We start from the raw sequence: 23,417 nt of genomic DNA, 5'->3' as shown, positions 1-23,417 counted from the left end.
CGGCCTCCAGCCTGTGCGTGTGAGTGGTCCGGGACAGCTGGAGAAGCTCTGAAGTTCTGTGCTTTGTTTTAGTTGCAGGTAGGAAGATGAGTCCAAAAATTACAACAGAGCTGCTGAAGCAACTGCGGCAGGTGATGAAGAGTCCCAAGTATGTCCAGGAGCCTATCCAAGCCTACATAGTGCCCTCTGGAGATGCCCACCAGGTATGGATGGATGGATTACGGAAATGATTGCACTTTCCTTCCTTGCAAAAAATAAAAGCCAGGGATAACTAAAATCATCCTTTGTTCACTCGCTTTAATGGTTCTAGCATAAAAGCCTGGGTAACCTGAGAAACATCATGCTGAAAAAAGTTTCTGGAGTCTATTCAGGAGACTGAGGTTTTTATGTTCTTGTAACAAATCAGCGTGGATGTTCCACCAGCACCTTCTCATCAGATTGTCTCCAGGGAGCTCACGCTGCAAAAAAGGGAGCTTGCCAGAGCACTTGCTGTCCCCATCCTGGCTGTTGGGAAGAATGGGTTTGCTGGGGGAGGAAAAGGCATTATCTGGGCTTTCCCCATTAGCACCTCCTGATCAATGTATGCTCTTAAGTGAGGTGGTGAAGGATTAGTTGCAGAGCTTCCCCTTTGCTAGATCCAGTTCTTGCTGGAATTTGCTGCCTTATGCTAAAGCCCTTCAGGTCCCATGCAGAGGGGCTTTTGGAACGGCAGGGAAGGAACAGGCCACAACGACATTTCCCTTTCAACGCTGCTCTGCATCAGCTTGTTCTGTGTGCTAAAGACAGGAGGGAAGTCTGGGCCCAGGGTGGTAACCCGTGGCAGTAAGTGTGTTGTGTGCTGCTTCTACCGTTAAGATTTTTGTAGTCCGTGACATTAATTTTAAATTACTGAACTGCCTTTTACCTCTCCTGCCTGCTCATATGCTAGTTTCACTCTTCTATTCGCTCTGTTAGGAGACCCAAGAACTGCCAAGGGTTTTTCCCTCCTCAGCCATTTTCAGGAAACGAAAGACCTGAAGCTTTCCTGGCTCACACCCAAAGCTCCCTTTTACCCCAGGGTGCATGAGAGCAAAATGCAACTGAATCAGAACCTTTGCCCTTGGCTTAGCATTGGGGTGAGCTGGGTCCAGACTTGCCTGTGCCCTGGGACCATATGTGCAGCATCGTGTTTCCTCTTAGGGAGATCCAAACTTGGGCAGGTAGAGGGAAGGCGTTTTCTGCAGCTGCTATTGTCTGCTGCATTCCTGCCTCAAGCTGCCTCTGTCCATATATAACTCTGGTTTCATTTCACTAGACGTTAAATGCTGTCATGTGAGTTGAAGAATGTGACCCTCAGGACTTCTGGGTTTTTCTGTTGCTTTCTTTTCCTTGACAGAGTGCAGTTAAGCAGAGAACCCCATGTTGCTATTTCCTGCCAGGCGAGTTGGTCAGGTTTCTCTGCAGAGCGAATCTATCTGAATGGAAATGATTACTAAAAGCTGCTGATTCTGGCGCCTGCTGACTAGCTAGTGCAGGATTTTGTCTGTGAGGTTTGGGAATTGGTGCAATTTTAGGCATTGGCGGAAACCTGTCGATCCCAGAACAGGCTTACTGATTCCAGGTAAATTGTGATGAGCTGAGATTTGCAGCTTCCCCACGTTCCAGGCAAGGGTTTGTTTCCTGTGCGCAAATAAGAACTTTACAGCCCTGCAGTCAGATGTTGCTCTTAGGCAGCTCCCTCCATGACTCAGAAGACTGTGGTTTAATGGTACCCAAGCTTCTGGTGGCTCGAGCCATTTCCTCCCCACAGCCCAAGCTACTTATTGCTGTCCTTGCCTCTCTCAGCTGTTCCTGAGGCTGTCCTGGGATCCACATCAGAGAGCTTGTTGACAAAGAGGGCTTTCCCTCCTGTGGTGTTGACACAGGGTTTAGATTGGGGGAAACTTTATTCCCTTCTAGGTTGCAAAGGAAGCCCTGAATTGGACTGGTGCTGATACACTCCGATGCTGCAACTTGCTGACTAATTTCTCTTTGTAACACTGGGAATGTTTGAACTCTGAGCTCTGTGATGCTTTTAATATTGGTTTTTCTGCCAAGGCTAGAAGGCTTAGGTTATAATACTGGCAGAAGGCTTGCTACCAGGAGGCTTGCCACCAGTTGTATCCTTTGCTTTCCATGCTCAGTTGTGTAAGGAGCTGAAAGTCTTGCAGAGCTTCTCAATCACAGTTGGCTCTGTCTCTGGCTTAACCAAAGCTGATAATACCTTGGATTTGTGGCTCTTGCAGCCAGCCCTGAATGTTGGCTGCTTTGATTTTTGAAACTTTTGATGCTGGTGATAAGAAGTCAGAAGAAATGGACTGTTTCCTTGGGGACCTGGGTCGTCCAAAGGCTGGTGAGAAAGGAGAGCAGTCCCAGCCAAAAGTGGGCTGAAGTCCATACAAAGAACCCCGCTTCCTTTCATGAATGTTGGGTGGATCTTCTGGCTGGAGGTGTCCAAGGATCATGCAGGGGTGAAATGCCATGCTTTTGGGAATGAGGCACCTAAGCCCTTTGTGGTTTGGTTAAAAATGCCTGTCTGAGCTTTTGGGGTATTGCAGTGGTATTGCATTTTTCTGTTGAGTCACCCAGTTTACATCGAATCTGGAGTTTGCCCATATGGGAATATTCAGAGATTGGAGGAGCTTTCTTCTTAATGGGAGGGAATGATGTTTGGATTAGAGCTTGGGTTTGGAGCCAGTTACAGCTTAACTGGGGCTGGCTTCCACCCCTAGGCCTTGACTCAGTGAAAACAAATTTGGTCAGATCTGGCTGGTCTTCCACATCAAGGAAGCACCTGCCCAGCTCAGGGCCCCATGTTTGGGTTGGCAGAGATGCTGTCTTCTGCTCAGGGCTGGCTCCTCTGACACACGCTTGTTCTGAGCTGAGGAACCAGCAGGGTTATAAAGCAAGAGACGACTTGTGCACAGGTTGCACTGACCTGTTCCAGATCTTACCAATGCAGTTAAGTTTTTGGCAGTGAATACCGACCTCCCTCCAAGAACACAGCAGTGTTTGTTCTTTAATGGCATCAGTGTCATAGCTCTAAGGGCAGCAAGCTGCACTTTTCATTGCTGATTTTGGTTGACATAGGATAGAAAAAGCTCTAACATGGTAATGGCCCAACCGTGCAGGCTCTGGTGACAAGCACCACTGATTTTTTGGGGTTCTTCCTGGCTTAGCTGAGAGTTTCTGTGATGCAGTCCCCAGTTTTGTCTGTGTGTCAAGGACTGACAGGTGTGGTGGAAAGCAGACATGAAAGGCCTGAGGAGGGCCAGGTTGAAGGCCATCGGAGCTACAAGACAAGCCCCAGGGAAATACCTTGTTCTGACTGTGCTGTGACCTGTACTTTGTGTGGCGTACGCAGGTGTTCCCCTTGTAATTTTAGCTCATGCAAAACATGGGCTCATCTTTGCTCAGTGGGGGTTGCTGCATGGAACAGAACAGGTGGGTGTGCAAGAATTCAGACTGACAGATGAATGAACCATGTTCCCCTCCAGATCCCTCGTGCTCCCTTTTAAAGCCCATCTGCCTCATTATAAACTCTTAAAACATTCCCTGGATTTGTCTGTGAATGGGACAGCATGAGGTATTTCCCACACAGTCAAGGTCTTTGTTAGTTTAGGTCAGCTTTTACCAGATCTAAAACTGATAGACTTCTTTTTTTCTTTTTAGATATTTTTTTAAAAATTGCTTTAATCCATTTCACTGTTCTGTGCTGTTAATGCAGCTAGCTTGGTGTTAACCCTTCCTACGAATGTGAGATTGCTTGTCTGCACAAGCAAACTAGCCTGTAGTCTCTGCTGCGTTGGTCAAGGGAGAGGGAAGAGAAATCACTGGTCTGATTTGAGATGTACTTAGTGACATGATCCCCAATGGGAAATTTCCAGCATCCCCTTCAGGCGTCAGACCCTGGGAGATGGTGTCCCATCTTTGAGCTGATAAGCGTAGGAGAGGGGGCGTTGTAGCAGTCAACAGGCTGAATAGTCGTTAGGAAATGTTGAAATGGGGAATCCTCCTCAGGTCTGGCATCACTCTGCCTTCACGTTCTGTCCTGCTGCTATGAGACAGGCAACTGGGGAAGCAGGCACTTGATTCCGTTCCCTGAATGACTTTGTCCTCTCTATCTCCTAATGCCTCTGTCGTTATTTTAAAGGGGGTTAGTGGTGATGGTGATGCTGTGGTGGGCTGAGGCAGATCTACCCCATCAGCTAGAAGTGTGCAGAGGACAGTTGTTCCTCCCCGAGGTGGGTATCCTGACCCCTCTCCTCCCCACAGCTGCTGAGCATATGTCACAGCCCTGTGGGATCTGTGGGGCTGGACAGGAAGAGGCACAGGGAACTGGACTGGCTCAGAGATGAGGGCACCCGTGATCTCAATACCCACCTCATTTCTGCCAACTTTCATTAGTGGTTGGATAAAATAGAGGATTTTTTGGGAGCATACTCCAGGAATCTTCCCCGGCAATCGGGAGCAAAAGCCACTCGGCCAGATCCTCTTTTGGGCCATGGGTTTTGCTGTCCCAAGGCTCAGTTTCAAAACAGTAGTGGTGAATGGTTGGTAGCTGCTGCCTAGGGCGTCTCCCAGGAGGGAAGAGACATAGCTGTTCTGGAGGGATTTTGATCGTGGGGTGATTGGGAGCAGAAGTAAAGAGTTGGTCCCAGGTGCTGTGATTTGTGCTTCTCACTCACTCCTGTGCTTTGAACCCTCTGCCTTCTTTAGAACAGTGAAGAGTAACAGATTTGAAGGGAGTATTTTCTAACCATCAGGTGATTTTTAAATAGCCCTGGCCAGAGACAGGGAAACGCAGTATCTATCACAGTAGGAACTAAAACCACCTGAGAACTGGGCTGTGATTTCTCAGCACAGTCCCTAAAATTTTTCTTTTGCCACAGCACAGCTGGGTGCAGAGAGACTTTATGGGCACAGGAACAGACTTTGGCTTCAGACCATTTGTAAGGTACAAATCCAGGGGTTTTGCAGCTCAAACATCAGCGCTGTCAGCCTGGATTAAGCTGATTTGCTGAGTTGTGCTAGTTAATTAACAGGCCTACTCAGCAGTTCTGATCTCTGAACTTGCCAGAATGGGATCCCATAAAAATGGTGTGTGGGCCGTTTCAAGGTACAGTTGTTCTTTTAATTTTGGCAGCCCCTGTGGATGTCGGGTATCTGTGCATTCTCAGGCTCTTCTGTAATGCTGCCAACAGATGTGTCCACAAACACAGGTTGTGATGGGTTTGGGATGAGGCTGGACTAGTAGTCTTTGATTCCCTTTCACCCACCAAACCATGGTCTGGTGGTTTCTAGTGTATTTGGGTTTTGAGTAGGCAAGGAAGAAGTGAGAGGATCAGCATCTAATTGTGAAACGTCCCAAGAGTTAAAGTTTTTACAGTTTTACCACCTTGATTTTCTTTCAATGTCATTGTTGTGGAAAAGAAAGTCTTAAAGGAATTCTTATAAATGCCAGTGAGGGGACTTCACTGGAGATAGTGAATTTTACAGATTTTATGCGTGATTACTCTGGTCTCCAAGATCAAGGGGTGCTTCTGGTTTCTTTTCCTTTCACATTGCAGCTTCAAAGGCAGCATTTGTTTGTTGTCCAAAGGGGAGGCTGAGTGTGAAATAAACATCTGCAAACTCTGAAGCACTTCAGTGTTTACAGACGTTTGTGGGAGAAAAGTGCTGCAGCTTAAAAAAAAGAAAAAAAGCAGTTGGACATAAATACAATATAATCACAGATGATTAAATGTTCCAGTGGAGTAGAGCCCAGGATTTTTTAACTCATTTCTTTCTCTCTGTGGCGGCCTTTAGGAAAAAAGCTTATCAAAGTATTTGTCATCAGCTGATTTTTTTTTTTTTCTCTGCTGCTATAAATAATTGCTGCCTCTTTTGTTTTCTAGAGCGAGTACATTGCACCCTGTGATTGCAGACGGGCGTTCATCTCTGGATTTGATGGCTCTGCAGGTACCTTTCCAGAACTTGGGTTCTCGCTAATGTAGATAGTTCCCCTGTAAAGAAATAGTCTTGTTCGTGGCATAGAGGCAGGATGGAAAAGGAAACCTATCCAGCTTGTTTGGACTGTTTTCTTCCCATTTCAGCATCTGCAGAATTATGTCTTGGCTGCCCACTGGAATTATGTAATATCAGCGCAATAACAAGTTTTCAGAAAATGTTTCACCCCTGAATGAACCTCTCGTAAAGTAAAATCCTGTTAACTCTTTAATGTGGTGCTTGTAACCTATGGTCATTTCTTTTGATGTGCAGCCAGTACGAACAGATTTTTACATTGCCCGTTTGGGCTGGGTGAATAGTAGATGGACTTTAGCTAGCCTTTCTCTTTAAACAGAGCCAGGGCCAGAAACACTGCATTTGGAAACGGAACACTGTGGAAAAGTTTGCTTATCTTGCCGAGACAGGATGTTTTCTTGGCTGTAGGATAGGTCTGTGTTTCAAAAGACCTAGTTTTTACCCTAGCTGTACCCTAAGCTCTGCAACTTACTCTGCTGTGTGATTGTTGGAAAGTCACTTTAGTCTATTGAGATCTTTTCCCCCCGCAATTGTAAATTGATTTAATAAATATTGCTGCCTATGTGTTTGGAGGGTCCATTTGTCGGTTCCTATGAACTACTCTGGGACCTCATGTGGAAGGTAATAAATCCAGGGCCATGGGCTGCTGTTAATGGATAACATGAATTGTGTATTAATTTCATGCCTTCTGCATGGCCTCTTCATAACCTTTCTCTCTATTTTGGGCCCTTGTTATGTACTTGGAAAGTCTGTGTTCCCAGCCTAGCGCTCAGCGAATCAGTGAGGTTTCACACAGGGGCTCACCTTGTGTTTCTTGTTTCATCTTTTCAGGCTGAAGCAGCTTAAAATGGGGTCTGTGTTGGAGGAGTTTGGTAGAAGACAATGAATTCATATTTGGAAACTCTGCTCTGCTAATCTGGGCTTCAGTTTCTGGTGACAGAGTATGGTCAAGATGCAGATACTCAAAAGACTTGGTTTCTGTTTGTGCCATGGTTTTGGTTTTTTTTTTTTTTTTTGAATCGCCAAGGGCAAGCAGCTAGAGAGCCTTGCTGAGATGTCACTGCCCCTCAGCTGTCTGCTTGCATCCCTCCATCTGGAGTCAGTGGAATGGGACAGACACTGAAACCAGCAGAAGTTTATGTTCATACTTCCTGTTCAGCCATCTCTGCTAGAGCTGTAACATTTGGGAAAGGGGTGCAGCTGACAGCTGGGAGTGATACCTATGTCCGCTAGCCTAGTAACAGCTGTTTCTTGTGGATGGCCAGAGCCCAGGTTTCCTCCCTGTAAGAAGATGGGATGGAGTACGGGGATGTACAGTGTGTGTTACTGTGACAACAGCCAAGTGGAGACCAGTCTGTTACAGAAGGTTTGGAAAGCCCCATTTACCCATTGACTGCCTGAGATATGCTTAAGTTGAATTCATCTGAGGCAATTCATTAAGCTGCATCCTTGTGTATACTGTCTCTGATAGGATTTGGAAGGTTGTGCAGGGGAAACAGTGAATATCTCCACTGAAACTGGACTAACTTTTGAACAGCGAGCAGAGCTGCCTTTTGGAGAATTGGGGTGCATTTCAAATGCTCCCCCTGCTGTCTGTGTCTCTGCATGGTGGCTGCCCATCTCTAAATCACCACATCTTTCTGCCTTCCTGCCTAGGTACTGCCATAGTAACTGAACAGCATGCAGCCATGTGGACAGATGGACGCTACTTCCTGCAAGCTGCACATCAAATGGATAACAACTGGACACTCATGAAAATGGGTACGCGGGAGGCTGGGATACTGCTCCACTGATAAACAGAGAACAATCACAGGCTATGTGGTTGCTTTGCCCATGTTATAGCTTGGGCTGTAGGGATAACCCATCATGCAGGGGCTTAGGGACGTCTTGGATAGACTGCTGCTCCTGCTTTAGTGTCCTGTGACTCTTCTTGCCCCTGGGTCTAGACAGTCACTAGTAGATGTATCTGATGCGTTAGCTTGGACCTTTTGGATAGTGTGGGAATGCTTCAGTGTGACTGCTTCTTTGAACCTCTTTTTTTCTTTTTTTTTAAATCCATGGAGGTCTGAAAGATACACCAACTCAGGAGGATTGGCTAGTGAGTGTCCTCCCAGAAGGCTCGAAGGTGGGAGTGGACCCTTTCATTATTCCAGCTGGTTGGTTTTACTTTCTTTTATAACTGTGGGTTGGGTAGCTAGATTTTGCTTCCTTGCTTCTCTGGCTAAGCTATTGTGTGATGGTATGTAGCTAACAGTGTTTCAGCCCAGATGGGGTGGTGGGTTAAACTGTTAAGCAAAACAGGTTGGATTTTGGTTTTAGGCGTGTATTATGAGAGCTCCACAGCAGTGCATTGACTCCAAAACACAAAGGATGAGAACTACTCTCTGGGCTTGCAGTGACCTTACCTGAAAAGCAGACTCCCGATCCACCTCCTTTTGTCTGTGCTGTGGCTTGTCACGGGCACTTCAGTACAAAGTTGCTGAATGCCTTGGCCAGCATGTGAGCCAGAACACCCAGGCAAAACTCATGCTGCTACTCCTGCTTGGTGGTCTTGGCATCTCTGCAGCTTGCCCTGTAGGAAGCACATTCCTGGAGAGGTACCATTTATATCAAATGAACAAGTATCCATCTACTCATGCTTCAGAACATGGGGCCCAATCCAACAGTCACTGGAGGCAAGGGGAGACATTTGCTTGATTCACATGGGCTAAGGATCAGTCTTTTGACGGTGTGGAAGCCCATCTTATCTCTTGCCTAGCTTAGATCTAGCATAGTTCTGTGCTGGGGCAGAGGACACCCTTCTGGCAGCCTCTGGGATGGCTTCTTCCAGTGACTTCTGTCTCCCAGCTGGAGCAGTTCTTCTTCAGCTCAAGCATGAGGCTCCAGGGCTGCAAGGTTCTGTACCTGCTGCTGACTGTAATGGCTGCGTTTGTGGAACTGTAATTGCAATAGCTTTTGCTTTGTTTTTTAAGGGAATGGGAAGAAGGAGAGGCTGGAAGGAAACGAGGAGACTCAGACTCTTGAGTTTGCCCCTTGTGAATGGGGCCATTGTTGAACCAGCGTGTGTTCTTTAAAGCCATTGCTCTTGTCTCTTTTCCCTTTGGCAGACCAGTGGAAGAGGATGTCCAAAGCCTTGAGAAGTGCTGGCCATGACCTTGTGCCTGTCAAAGAAAACCTGATTGATACAATCTGGACAGACTGTCCTCAGCGCCCCTGCAAGCCTCTCATCACACTAAACCTGAGTTACACAGGTGAGAAGCTTAACTCCCAATAGACAGGGACTGTTACTACTGCTCTATCCCCCTTTGCTTTCCTCTTCCGAAGTAGTTAGAAAAACACTACTGCAGTGCAATACAGTCCACTGTGAACAGGTCAAGAAGGTGATTAGACCTCACCTAATGACCCCTTTGTCCTCAGAACTTCAAATAACCATTTGCTAGAGGCTAGAAAACTTCAAAACAAAACCATGGATGTCTGGAGGGTGGCTCGTTTGAGATAGTTCGTATCAGTTATTAGAAAGGAGTGAGGAGCACAAGCACAGTGTGTTTTGGGTACCTCCAGAATCCAGTGCGTTGATCTGTGGTTATGTCATCATGCCCAGTAAAGCTGGTGGCTGTAGCTTTTCATTTTGTGTTTTGCAGGGGTCAGCTGGAGAGACAAAATTGTAGCCCTCCGCTCAAAAATGGCTGAGAGGAAAGTCCTGTGGTTTGTGGTAACGGCCTTGGATGAAGTAGCATGTAAGTCTTTGCATCTCCTTTCTCAGTTCTTCCTACAAAATAATTGTCCTTCCTGCCTTGGAAAGGAAGAACCCTGTAAGAGGCACTTAGGACAGCCAACACGTTTGTTAGAGGTCGATTAACTTGTATCAAGTGCAGTGGCGATAACAGGTCACAAACAGCGAGCCTGTATTTCTGCTCAGTGCCTTGTTACACCAGTGCAGCTCCTGAGTACGTTTTTGGCCCAGGAAATGCAGCAAATCACCACCTTTGAAAACAGCCCAGGCAAAAGGAAAGGAAGGTTATATATAAAGCCTGAGGCAGTTTGAAGGGGAAAAAAAAAGACCTGTGAGATTTTCTGGCTGTAAAATAGCCTGATGCTGCCTCACCCTATGGGAAGATGGAGACTGTTTGCTGCTGTGGAGGCTGGGCTATAAACAAAGCAATGCAACATGTGGCTTTGTATACATAAGGCAAGGGTGGGGTACACGGCATTCACAGTAATCTTCCTAATTGTCACGACTTCTTAAGTCAGTCTCTATGTCTCCATGTTTGGCAAATGCTTTGGTTAAAACAAGTAAGTCAGGGCTCAACTTGTATTTCCAGATCATTTCAACCCAGGGTCCCACTAGAGAGTCCCCTCTGTGTTGGGGGCCCCAGGATGACTAGGTCTCCACACCCTGGCTCCCAGCCCAGTGTGTAGGAAGGGAGAAAGGCCAGAAACAGCAGTGGTTTCCCCAGGACTGTTGTTACTAGTGCCGTGTATCCTTTGTGCAGAAATCACCAGTGCGGAGACTGGTGCAGTGGGAACATAGCGCTGGCAGGGTGTGAGTGCTGCTAATGCCTGTGGCCCGTGCCTGATCTGAAAAGGTAGAAATGAAGGTGGTGTGTTCCTATCTCCAGCGCTGCCAGCGCAACGTCTCTGGTGCTGGGAGAAGCCAGCTTGCTGAGGTCTGTGGGCTCTCCTGGATCTGGGACACTGAGCAAAGAGCTTGTTTCATGAAAGAGGTACTTCTGAGAGTAGTGAATAGGACTCCTCCCTGGGGAGGCCTGCGTGAGCAGAGATTGTGTGTCTCACCTTTTCAGGCGCATCTCCAATTAAATTAATGATAAATTGGTGCCCTGAGGTGGTTTCAGATTAAATGTCTCCAGCAAAGTCACGCTTGGTTATGAATCAAGGATTTTAAGATGGACCAGAGGAGGTCATGAGAGAAGCTTATTGCCAGGTGCCTGGTTGATTTCCTATCCTAAATGGGGAAGTGGGACAAATTGCCTTTAATTTTATCTAATTCAATTCACTTTATTAAACTCCAGACAAGTTTCTGGGGACAGAAAGAGAGCCACAGAGGAGGCTGTTGCGTCCTTACTGCATTGGGAGTCGGCTGAGCGAGGAAGTTTGTACCCATGCGGTAAAGAGTTTTGTGGCTCTTTCCTGCTTTCAAGTGACCGACGGCTTCCCTGGGGAGAATCAAACTCTATTTTTACTTTCATGGCAGAATTTGCACAGTTTGATGAATACAGTGCTGGGTTGTGATTTAGGGCATGTTCGTTCTTTTCCCAGCTGTCCTGCTGGCTGGCCTTATTGCCTTGAGTAATTCATTTCAGCTAATTGGATATCCTGGGGTTTTTATTTGACCCTAAACTCAGGAGTTTGGCGATGCCGAGCATCTACTTCCCCTCTTGGCTTTGCCTGGAGTTGTACGGGATAAAATCTGTGTGAAAAAAACCTGAGACTTTGCAATCTATATCTGAGATGTTGGAGGCACCCAAACGAGAGGCCATTCTAGAGTATTTTAGTCTTGCCTGTTGTGTCTCCCTCTTCCCTCAAGTATCAAAAGAAGGGCTGGAATGAAATGATAACTTGTAACTTTGAAGTCTTCTGGTTGTTGAGAAGTGGGCTTTTATTGCATTGCACAGACCAGAAGGGGCAAACGCTACTTTTTTTTATATGTCCTTCTCTTTTTTGTCTGTACCTGCTTTCTTCCAAGCCAGCCTTCCTTTAGAAGTTAAACCCCAATTTCCTTGCTCGATGGGAGTGTTTAAACTGCAGTTCTGGTGCCATCTCCTGGCAAAAACGTAGGATTGCCAGAAAAGCAGCAGGACGTGGGACAGCTGGGTGGGAGCTGGACCCACAGCCTGCACTGGTGGAGATTCATTGCTTGACTGTGTTTTGCTGACATTCTTTTTGGCTTTCTCTAATGTTGCAAAAGATGAACCAGGACTGTGATTCTTGGCGTTCTTATTTTCCAGGGCTTTTCAACCTCCGAGGCTCTGATGTTGAGTACAATCCTGTGTTTTTTGCATACGCCGTCATAGGAATGAACACAATCAGGTGCTTGTATTCCCCTCTTCTGTCCCCCAAGATGCATTTTTCTGTGGGAGAGCTGTTCTAGCAAAGCATTTGTCTTTTCAAAACGCCTACGCTCGGGTGCTTTAATGTCCTTTCTGAGCACTTTTGTTTTCAACATTAATTGAAATTAATTCCCCTGATCAGAGCTAGAGAGGCAGCCAAGAGCTCTGCTGCACTCCTCAGCACCTCGGCTGACTTGCTGGGTGACCTTGGGCATGATGGCTCACCCCTCTGTCTGTCACCCTGAGATAATGCGGAGGGCCCTCGGAGCCCTGGCTGAAATGTGGGTAAGAGCCAACACTGGCCTGGACATTGGAAAACTTTTCTCTAATGTCATTGATGAGTCACTTCAAAACTGCAGGGACTGTGTAGAAAAGTTTCAGGGCTGGTTTATGGCAGAAGGCTTCTTTCCTGTGACTGCCCCGTATAATGAGCCTCAGCAAGTACAAGTCTTTTACAGGCATCTCCAAGCTGGTATCTAGATGCATCTGAGGGAAAACCTGGCTGGGTGAGTACAGGTTGTATGTGATGGTTCAGCAGAACTTTCCAATTCAGTGAAAGTAAGAACAATGTGGTATTTAGAACAGCAGTAGCTTTTCCATTTCCAGATGTTGCCCTTAAAAATTAGAGAATGGCCATTATTTGCCTCTATTACTCTCTCCTGCTTGAAGCGCAGTGATAAGATGCAGCCATTTTGAACGTGTCATACAAAGAAAAGTGCTATCAGCTCCTTTCCTCTCAGTGGAGTGGTACATCTTTCAAAATCTGTGTGAAGGCCAGTGGTTAAAACAATATAGGACAAAGTATAGCGCAGAATTAACAAACTCCTTTTTCCCTGAAATGTCACCAGAATGGTTTCTCCTTCCCTCCTTTACTCCAGCCACTGTCAGATATGGTCCCATCTATCTGCTCTGTCCGTTTTGTTTCTCAGGCTCTTCATCGATGGTGACCGGATGATGGACCCAGCTGTGAGGGAGCACTTACAGCTCGACTCCACCTTGGAGCCTGAGTTTAAAATCCAGGTGATGCCCTACGGATCTATCCTGTCAGAGCTGCAGGCTGTTGGTGCAGGCCTCTCACCCAAGGAGAAAGTGTGGCTCAGTGACAAAGCCAGCTATGCTCTGACTGAGGCCGTTCCAAAGGTTAGTGGTCCTTGCAAGGAAAAATACTTTTCTCCTCTCTGCTCAGCATGGTCAGGAACGGTGTTAATGAGGGCAGCTGGCCTCAGCTTCCCCTCTGCAAAGCATGATGCAGGCTGGAGCTTGTGCGGAACAGATCCAGCCATGCTGAGGTATTGAGGGGTTGTTAATCCTGGGGTTGCTCTTGCTGGAGCTGCCCTTCCAACTCACTAAGCCGATTTACCCAAAGAATTGTCGGCTTAAGATAAAACAAGTACAGTGAGAGAGGGGAGGGAGAGAGGGAGCAGGGTGAACTTGGGTCATTCATCAGCCTCATGTGGACCAGCAGTAAGAGCTGGAAGCTTGCAGAAACTGAAGCAGGAAGGTTGAGCAGGACTTTCGGGAGGGGGCATTGGGCTTGATCTGAGCGTCTGAAGATGGCTCCTCTTATTTATTTCAGTGGCTTGCGGATATCAGGCAGTATGTGACATCTGGTAGCAAAGATGGGTGGGACAGGGCAACAAAGTTGTAGCAGCAGGGAACCTTGTGAGGACACGGATAAGCTGCAGGGACTGGTTGTCCATGCAATGAGTGCATCTGCTAAGGGACAGTTGTGGCATCAGAATAATTTCAGTACAGCTGTACTTGCTATATCTTACCCTTGTACTTGAACTTGACTGTCTGGCAGTCCTGCAGTTCACCTAATATTCCAGTAGTCATGAAAGGAGATACTCAAGGAAGGACACAGCAGCAACTACAGACAAATAAGCCAGTTTCCATGCATCTTGTGTACATCTCTTGTTTGCTAGAAGACCACATTCTCTGGAATGCCGTCCAGTTTACAAAGATATCTAGTACCTAGCAGATACTGTGAGTAAATATGGCTGGGAGTCAGGAACCAGTGAACGTAAGCTGTGCTTGTGCTGGGTTACTAACAGTCCAGGCTTCCTGCCTGAGGACCGCAGGGCTCAGATGAAGGCGTTGCTGAAGGAAGAACTAAATTGTAAAAAGTGTTTGGCTGCCAGTCTGCATTCACCCATCACCAGGTTTCCACCTCCACCAGGCAGGTAGATATCTCCTGCCTGTTTCATGTACTGCATGGTTGTGCTGCAGGTGTGTGTACGATACAGCCATACCTGTGACAACGGAGCTAACTCATGGGGTCTAAAGGCTTTTACTGTGTGCAGAAATTTTAAGAGTGGTCTCAGCTTTGTGTGTTCCAAAAGGCAAAATCCTAAGAGCAAGGTCTGTTTGTGTACCCCCAGGCTGCCACAGTTTGATACCGGCAGAAACCTCTGCTTAAACTCTACAGCTCTCATGGCCAAAATACCAGGAACCATGCGTTATTTTTCTCCAGTGATGACATTCACTTATACATGTTAATAGCTTCATTGCACTTGGTACATCAGGACAGATGGTAAAACCAAACAGGTCTAGAAAGTTTTGTTGCTTTCAACGTATCACTTTAATACAGGATGTGGCTGTCTGTGCCTCTGCACTGACTTGAGGGAAACGTGCAGTTTGCCTTGTGTGTTTTGTGTTGGTTTTTTTTTTTTGTTTTTTGTTTTAAAAAGCAACAAGACATGTACATGAGCACGATAGATAGACAGTTTTTTGCCCCTGCTCAGGGTTAAATCTTCTGGCGCCGTCAATCCATTTCTCAGTGCAAATGGCCTCTTAGTACAGAATACTGACATTTTGCCCACTCTCTTTCATTCAAGGTAGCAGAAAGCATAGAGTCTGTGGAACTTCATGATAAATTGTTGTTGCTCTTTTGACTTCAGAGTAGAATACCCCTTGCTGTAGTTGGAGTCAGTGGACTAGCCCCAGTTTGGGTAAGTTGCTGTAGATGATTTACGCAGAGCATCCATATGGAGAAGTACAGCAGATCTGGCCTAGATTAAGGAATGTAATGAGTTGTAGTGACATTGTTTACCCCGTTAACACTGGAAGTTTTGGCTGATACTGAGTCATTACAGTGCTACATCCCCTTGGTAAGCAACGGGAGAGTCCCTGCCTCAGGGAGCTCTGTGCAATAGAAAGCAGGAGAGGAAGGACTGAAATGTCTTGATTAAAAACCACTTAGAGAGTCACTGAAAGAGCCAAACGTTTCCCAGTTCCTCATGCTGGGCATCTTTCTCCAGCTCTACACCACACCACTTTACACCGGCTGAGCAACTGGCCTGGAGTGCTTTGAAGAACCCCAGTGCTGGAAGTCCATCTACTGTCTGTCTCCATCAAAGCCAAATATTGACACTGGCAAAAATCCAGTCCATTATTAAACACAGATCTGCAAACCCTTTATAGATTTGCCTACAGCTGCATGTAAATATGCTTTTCACAGAAGATTAATAGAACGTACCAGTATCTGTAAAAGGCAAGCCAATCTAAGAATCTGACTGTTGAGAAGTTTTGTCCTGATTCTGGTAAAAGGACTTCCCTGACTTTCTTATGGCTTCTTCAGTACTTTAGTTTCTGCATAACGTAGCGTAATTTTCTTGCTATTTTTAAGAATTTGGAAACTGTAAGCCTGTGGGATTTGTGTGAAAACGGTCTTTGCTCAGGGTCTACTAGGCCTTTCCCATTAATTTGAGTGGTGTTTATTTGTATGGTGGTGCACTGAGAACAGGAAAACAGCATGTTGCTTGGGCTGTGCTTGTGTAGGTGCTCGTCCCATCTCCTGAAATATAATGGGTAGAGCAGAGAACTGTGGGGCAAAAGCCTTTGGTTTTATTCCTTCTGATGCCAAGTGTGACGAGGCTTGGGCAAGTCACCTCAGCTGGTGAATTTCTGAAGACATGCTCAGAACCAGCCAAGCATTTCTGCTAATCTAAGGTGATGTTTGGGAAAGTGCACAGTGGTAAGGGAACAGTTACTAGTTCTTAAGGCAGGGCCACCCCGTCCAGCCACAGGAAAGCTTTGTCTCAAACCGCTGATGTAAGCTCCTTTCAGAAGTGGACAACATGTAAAGCTCAGCTTTCCAAAGACCTTTCATGTTTCCTGGGGCCTTGATGTGTTTGTCAGAGCTGCTAATCGTTAGAAGTGGTGATGCTCAGTGCTGGAGGAGCCAGAGCCTTGAGGGGCCCACCAGGTTCAACTCTACAGCTTGGTACCTGGGCTGGCTACCCTTTGCTCCCTGCTACTTGAGGGTGACAGGTTACAAGTCAAGGTGACTTTTTAGGTCTGTTTGCACAGCCTAAGTTCCACTGTAGTCCCTGGGATTGGTGGTTCTCATTGGCTGTCTCTGGGCCTTCAGTGTACATCAGCAACAGGAAACCCATGGCTCAGACATTGATATGTATGGTATGTAGGTTATCCAGATCTTCACCCTGCTTCATGACAAGCCGTTGACCCTTTAGTTCCTTAGATTTCCCTGTGGCTGTTCTTCTTTCAGTCAGGGACTGTTTTTATTCCCCAGTACACTTAGCTGACTACTGGCAACCAGTATCTCACAGCGCTGAAGGTTGAGAGAGACTGACAAAGTACAAATTGTGGCCAGGCTGAGTTATTAAACCTGTAGGATTATGTAGTCTGACTAATCCACAAGTAATCCCTGTCCTTCTGCTGCAGGTTTACCGATACCTCACCCCGTATACCCCCATCTGCATTGCAAAAGCTGTGAAGAATGCATCGGAAACAGAAGGCATGAGAAGAGCACATGTAAGTGAAGCCTCGAGAACCTCTTTGCACATGGCAAGAGGTTTGCTTTACATTTAGGGAAAGAAATTACATTTTCCTTTCAGTTTTAGTGTTTTGGATTAAAAAGCAAATAAGAATTTGGATGGCAGGATAAAAATGGTTTTCTGTCAGACATCTACTGCTGTTGAAGCAGTTTTTTTGCTTGTTTAGCATTCCCTTGGAGTGAAGAACAACATTTGTAATAGTGTGAGGAACCAACCTTGCTCTGTTGGAAGACCGTGCAGACTTGAGGAGTGGTGTTTAGAGTATGGGCCCTCAAAGGGATGTTCTTTTGACTTTGTTAGTTCTGTTGTCTTTCTCAGTGGAGTCTTCAAATTGTTGTCACTTGAATAAACACAGCCTAAAGAACACAGAGAAATTCTTCAACACATGGTGTAAAACACAGGCCAAGATGATCGGAAGCAGCCAGTGTCCTCAAAGCATTCTGTTTTTGTGTCATCACCATGACACTCTGGAAATGAGGCTGATTTCCCAGGAAGCTTCTTATTCTCAAGCAAAGAAGCTGCCTGTGAAACAGGTTCATGGTGGGGCTGAAGTTTTCTCTTGTTTGTTTCCTGTTAATTTTCAAGCAGTTTTCACAACAGGAGAAATGTGCCAGTTAAAGCAGGGCTGGCAATTCTGGACTTGTCCCATATTTTCTGCTAGCTTCTTGGGAACTGCTACTTTCTATTTCAATGCTTTTCTTTCCCTGCTAGTTAAGGGGAAGTAAAAATACTTGTCCTGAGAAGAGACACTTTGTCACCTGCCACCTGAGGAGAAACTTGTGCCTTGCTTTTGTACACTTGTCTCCTACTTCTTGCCCCTGCATGCTGCAAGCATGTAGAAAAAAGGAAGAAAAATGGGGCTCATCAGGCAAGAGAGAAGGCAGAAGCAGTGTGACAGAAACTGTGCAGTGCCTGTGTGCCCGAAGGGCGTGTTCCCCTGTCGCATCACCAGATGTTTTGTGTGGTTGCCTTCCACAATCTGCAGTGCAAGATCTTGTGTGTTGAGGCAAAAGAAACTTGAAAGTCATGTGTGGGGTAAAGCCAGAGTACTTGGTAATTCTTCACAGTAAGATAACTTCCCAGCAGTAAACCTTTATTAATGTTTATTTAATTGTCCAGATAAATTTCCAGTGCTTGTATTAATTACAGGCTGCAGAACCTGGAAAGACCTCTTAGATCATCTCTTAGTTTGTGTTTCTGAAACTTGTGGGTCGAATTCTTTTGCATCAAAAACTGTTTATATTGAGATAAATCTTGATAAATCTATTTTCTTCTCAATTCCCTTTTTTGTGCCTATTTTAACATAGATTAAAGATGCTGTTGCCCTGTGTGAGCTCTTTAACTGGCTGGAGAAAGAGGTAGTGTGTTAATTTTTTTTAACTTGGAAATGTTATTGTTGTGTAAAATACTTCATTAGTATAAACTTTTTTATAGTCTTTATAGTGCCTTTGCTAAAAGTGGGGAAACAGTTGGGGTTTTATCTGGTTTTTGGGGGGATTTCAGTCATGCTTTCATCCAAGGCTGAATGAATTTTTTTTAAAACATACTCACATTCATTTTACACAGACCAAAGCCAGAGCAGGTGAGAAATGACCTGAACAGGCTTAATATAGTGTTAATACTGTCTTGTGCTAGTTTGGTAGTGTAAATCATGACATAATATCCAGTTTGGTGCAATACTTTGGAATTATTCTCATGATAATCAGTGTTGTCTGGCAGTATGGACAGATTTGGCATTTATGAGTGGAGAGGTGCAGTCATGCCCATGTGCAGTGAAAATGGGATAAAGACAAATTACTCGTGTTTTTTCTGGGTTAGAAGTACTCAGTGAAGGTGCAGAGTACCAGGTGTTACACAGCAACTTACTAAGCTGTGCTCCTTCTGTGCTACTGCATGTCTGAGTCCATTGACTTTACCCATGGAGATGGCTTCATGACTTTCAGAAGGTGCCTTTTTACATGTCTGAGTACCTCAAGAAGTCTGCCTGAGGGATTATGAAACCTAGCTCTTGCTCCCCTTTGCCTCTTGTCCAGTCCCGGGGAAGTTGTGTCACAGGCTTTAATTTATCAAATGCCTAAAGTAAAATTTAATGTCCTTTGTTTTTCCTGCAACTGCTTCCATTTCTGATTTAAAAGCACAAAAATTCTGCTAATACTGCTAATAAAGACAACCGTTTAAGCTTAGTGCAACCTGTCTGTGACGAGATGTTGCCTTGTGAGATATCACCTCTGTACGTATCTCAGTGAAGTTAATACCGCACTAACTGCTCCCTAGTCAGGGTTCAGCAATCCTGCTGTGACTGTCTCTGCTTCCTGCTTCTTACATGCCCTGTACAATATTGCTAGGTCTGTGTTTGTCATTACTGAGGAATGAGGACAGAAAACCTGGAAAGAGGCCACTTCAAGACTGGGTTTCATAATGCGCAGACGAGGCCCAGTGCTTAAGCATACAGCATTTTCTTTGCTTGTTGGTGTACTAATTCAGCCTACATCTTTGTCCACTAGGTTCCCAAGGGAACAGTAACAGAAATAATTGCTGCAGACAAAGCAGAGGAGTTTCGCAGGTAAAAAGTAAATCCTCTGTGAGGATGTTTTCTGGGTGGCATTTTTATCCTTTGTTTTTATTTTATTCTTTAGAAATCCAGCTCACTCGCAGATATATTTTACCTGAGGACAAACCATTACTACAGCATTTCTTTGAACACTTGAAAGAGTTGGGCAAGAATTGGGTCTCTTGGGAGGTACAAGTCCCAGCCCACTGGATCCTATCCGCTTTCCTTTTGAGATAGCAATGAGGAGTGCTGCAGATTAGGATGCTTAAATATGAGACAGTTGCTTTCTTAACACAGAGGAGATGATGTAAGAGTTAGATTTCCTCCTCTTCTGATGGAGAATGAGCACCATTTGTATTGAGAGATACTCCCATGTGTACATCAGCAGGACTCTAAAAATGCCTTTGAGTAAATAAATAACAAAGAAGAAATTGTTCAGGACATCTCTTCCCTGGGTGGTCTGGGTGGTGAATTTTCTGCTTGTAAGGAAAGGGTAAAGATGGAAAGCAGGTTTCCGCATGGTTGGGAGGATAGGGCTTCGATCCGTACAATTCTCCTACCCGAGTGTGCTTGCCCAGATGGCTTTCAGTGCTAAGGGGAAGGCTGAGGTGATGTGAAATTGAGGATGGGGTACTCTCGGTGCCTCAGGTGCCTGGTGTGCTCCTCTCACTTGTGCAGTAGTGGTCACAATCTTTTCTTTCAGCCAACAGAAAGACTTTGTTGAATTGAGTTTTGCTACCATATCAAGCACAGGTCCAAATGGAGCCATCATTCACTACAAGTAAGAGAAACACAACTTCTCCTTTCATCCTTCAGCAAACATAGTTGGAATGAGTTGTCTGGCTTCTTTGTGGAGTCACAACAGAGTACTCCAGGGAGATGTAGTCACTGTTGATTGCCATTTTGCTTTATTCCACCAGAGTTTCCATGCTTACTAAATAAAGGTCTCCCTGCGGGCAGCATGCATGTATTATGATGCTGATCTGCTCAGGGGCCATAGAAAAGGACTATTTTGGGGGCAGAAGTCTGGGAAGGATGAGTATGAAGTGCAAACTGTTCTGAAGTGTGTCCAGGAACAGATGTTGAGGGTTTTGCTGGAAGCAACAAAGCTGTTCTCTGTACTGTAGCGCTATTTACTGTAGACAAATACGCTCCTCAGTATGATCCCTGGCTCAGCGTGTGTGGGATTTCCATCACTGCCGCAAGAAATCAGAGCCGACACATCCAAGCAAACACTTAATATGGTTTCTGGACTGCAGACGTGGGTTGGATACCTTAAAACTGTGGAACAAAAAACTTTGTGTTTATCTGAACAGGCCAGTTCCTGAGACCAACAGAACGCTGTCTGTGAACGAGATCTACCTCCTGGACTCAGGAGCACAGTACAAGTGAGTGGGATGAATGGTGCTGAACCGCTACGTTTTCTGCTCCCAGTGACCACCTTGGAGGGTCAGCTCACAGTTGCTGCGGCAAGCATGGCGATGTGTAGTTTTGAGCACAGCGCCATTTCACAGAGAGCCTGCTTATTGTGTCCCCTCTGGAGGGAGTTTGTGGGATTCTGAATATAGCCAAGTGCATCAGTCAGTGGGTGACTGATCCGTGACAGGAGGCCCTGACCTAGGCTCAGGACAGCAGACGAGGGCTGCCAACAAGCCTTGTCTGGGGTCGGGGACAAGATCTAAAAGTGCAGTTCCCGTCTGAGTCCCATTACCAGTGTGATGGTAGCTGTGCTCTAGCTGGTGGTGCATGTTTCTGTCTGTTGCAGCACTGCTCACCTGGCACATTGGTGTTAGATCTGCAGGGAACAGGGAGCAGGCCTGACTGCCCTGGTTTAGCCTTGGGCTGCCTACACAGCAGCCTGCACAGCTGAGTGAGGCACCTACCCTGCCAGCATCTGCCCTGTGGGCAGATTTGACTGATGTTGAGGTCAGAACAAGGTGGGGCAAAGGAACAGGACAGCACTGCCCTGTGGTGTTCTCTGCCTTTCCAGAGAGAGACTAAGAAGCAGGGTTTCTCATCCCAGTGGCCACTTGGGTCTCAGGTGTGTTTTTGGGAAGGCGTCACGTCTGTTGACTCACTCAGTGCTGTTTTGACAGTGCCATTCAGTGGCCTCAATCTCTGCAGCTGTTTGCTGTGGAATTCTGACTCCATGGAAAATGAAAGAAGTGATGTTTTTAACCAGTGTAAATAGATGAGAAGTGGCTTGTTCAGAAAGATGCAGGACAGGCCTGGCTGCTCCTTTGAGATGAGCTTTGTCGTTAGAGCTATTCCTTTTTGTTATGTCAGTCAGGAAGAGCTTTGCAAAAGAACCATACAGACATCCTTTGATAAGATTTTTACAAGGAGATCTTTTTTTCCTCCCCTCTGATGGCCTAATTAATGATTTCCTTAGTGCTACTATGAAAAGCAGCCCTTTGAATACAATGTAAGCTGGACATCAATGGCACTTACCACAGCACTGTGACAGAGATGCTCTGCTTGCCCCTGCTGGGTAGTTAAACCGTGAGTTCTTTGTGACCATGGCCTGTGTGTGCTGGGGAAAAGCACAGGCACAGGAGTGGGTGTTTCAAAGGGAACTCATTATTTCAAGAGCCTCTGTGTTTTTGACAGCAGGCTCAAAATGATGTTTGAAGAAGGAAGTTAGAGCCAGTTTCTGATGTCTCAGACTAACCTCTATCCAAGTGCTGGATAACTTCTAGAAATCTTAGCACAAGACATGCTGAGGATGAAAGGGACACTATAGCCCCTTACACTTCCCTTTCCTGAGCTGGTAGCTGTCATTTGTGTGTAAGTATATACAGACTAAATTTGGCCTTCTCTGTTCTCTCCTCAATGAGCAGGTACCAGTTGCTAAACCTCAAATTAGCATCATTTTTATGAGCAGTTTAGATTCTAATTTGCGAAGAGCTGTGGGATGCTTATGCATGAAAGATAACATTTTGAATTGTAAATCATTATTGCTACATCTGGGACATGCGTGTTCAGGACTTTTTGAGATTAGGAACTATTACATCATCAGTCTTGTGTAGCACAGAGCAGATGACTTTACCCAGTTATGAGTTCGGTGCAGTGTGACTGGATTTTCTGTGCAATCTCACTTTGATCTTTCTTTTTCCCTCATCCCTTTGCTTCCTGCATCTTTGTTTGCCTCTGAAGAGATGGTACAACAGATGTGACCAGGACAGTACATTTTGGCACACCATCAGCCTATGAAAAGGTAATTTGGCATCTCAGTGTGGTTTGTGATCTGACCCTTATTATTAGGGATACTTAAACAAATTAGTAATGTGCCCTATTGCTATATAGTCAAAGTGCTCTATCAAGTATCATTTATTTAATAATATGTGACAGTATTTTGATAAAGAATGAAAAGGAGGCTGTCAGACTTCCAAAATACAAACTAAGCGATTTAGAGAATGACACCTTTCTATCTCACAATGCACACCTCTCATCTGCAAAATGACGTGTCTCCTCTAAGAAATAATAAAATCAGCAAGCTGAGGACAAACATTACTGCCTTGTCCAACATGGGAGTTAGGAGAGTTTAATTTAGTGCGAAGCTCCGTGTCTAATGCAAGGCTGCAGTAGTGGTTTGTGTCTAGTGTACCATGTAAAAAACCAGTCTCAGACTTATCTGAGAAGGTCTGTGTTGGAAATACAGCAATGTAATTTTGTTTATTTTAAATTGCTTCTTTAATTAAAACTAATTTCGTCATTATAGTTCACTCAGTGATGAAAATATGCTGTAGGGTATGCTTGGGAAGTGAAACTACAGCCACAAAGAAAATCAGTCATGTAGGTCAGGTGAATCCTGCTGCTAAACTTGCAGTCTGAGATTGTGACGCACTCTCCATAATTAGCGGAGAAAGATCATCTGAGGAATTTAAACTCTTTCTGCTCATGGTTTGCTTTGGCATTGCCAGCCATAGGAGAGCCTGAGCAAGTCTTTCCAGATCC

At 45.6% G+C, this 23,417-nt stretch overlaps 1 protein-coding gene across 1 annotated transcript in view; it reads left to right on the top strand.

Annotated features, from left to right (window-relative positions):
- The window catches only part of XPNPEP1 (X-prolyl aminopeptidase 1), a 32,567-nt gene that overhangs the window by 4,214 nt on the left and 4,936 nt on the right, over positions 1-23,417 (top strand). The window contains exons 3-16 of the mRNA XM_087765230.1: positions 73-203; positions 5,916-5,979; positions 7,699-7,803; positions 8,106-8,198; positions 9,150-9,293; positions 9,684-9,779; positions 12,009-12,090; positions 13,040-13,250; positions 16,797-16,886; positions 18,217-18,267; positions 19,414-19,472; positions 20,164-20,241; positions 20,777-20,848; positions 22,617-22,677. Coding sequence (XP_087621356.1) covers positions 87-203; positions 5,916-5,979; positions 7,699-7,803; positions 8,106-8,198; positions 9,150-9,293; positions 9,684-9,779; positions 12,009-12,090; positions 13,040-13,250; positions 16,797-16,886; positions 18,217-18,267; positions 19,414-19,472; positions 20,164-20,241; positions 20,777-20,848; positions 22,617-22,677 — 1,323 coding nt within the window. The 5' untranslated portion in view covers positions 73-86. The remainder of the gene's footprint in view (positions 1-72; positions 204-5,915; positions 5,980-7,698; positions 7,804-8,105; positions 8,199-9,149; positions 9,294-9,683; positions 9,780-12,008; positions 12,091-13,039; positions 13,251-16,796; positions 16,887-18,216; positions 18,268-19,413; positions 19,473-20,163; positions 20,242-20,776; positions 20,849-22,616; positions 22,678-23,417) is intronic.

This window comes from Nipponia nippon, unplaced genomic scaffold, assembly GCF_047370975.1.
Source record: "Nipponia nippon isolate SJK-2023a ecotype South Korea unplaced genomic scaffold, ASM4737097v1 scaffold_3, whole genome shotgun sequence".
NCBI classification, from domain to species: Eukaryota; Metazoa; Chordata; class Aves; order Pelecaniformes; family Threskiornithidae; genus Nipponia; species Nipponia nippon.
The sequence above is the reverse complement of the archived record's forward strand: the minus strand, read 5'-3'. Positions and strand labels throughout refer to the sequence as shown.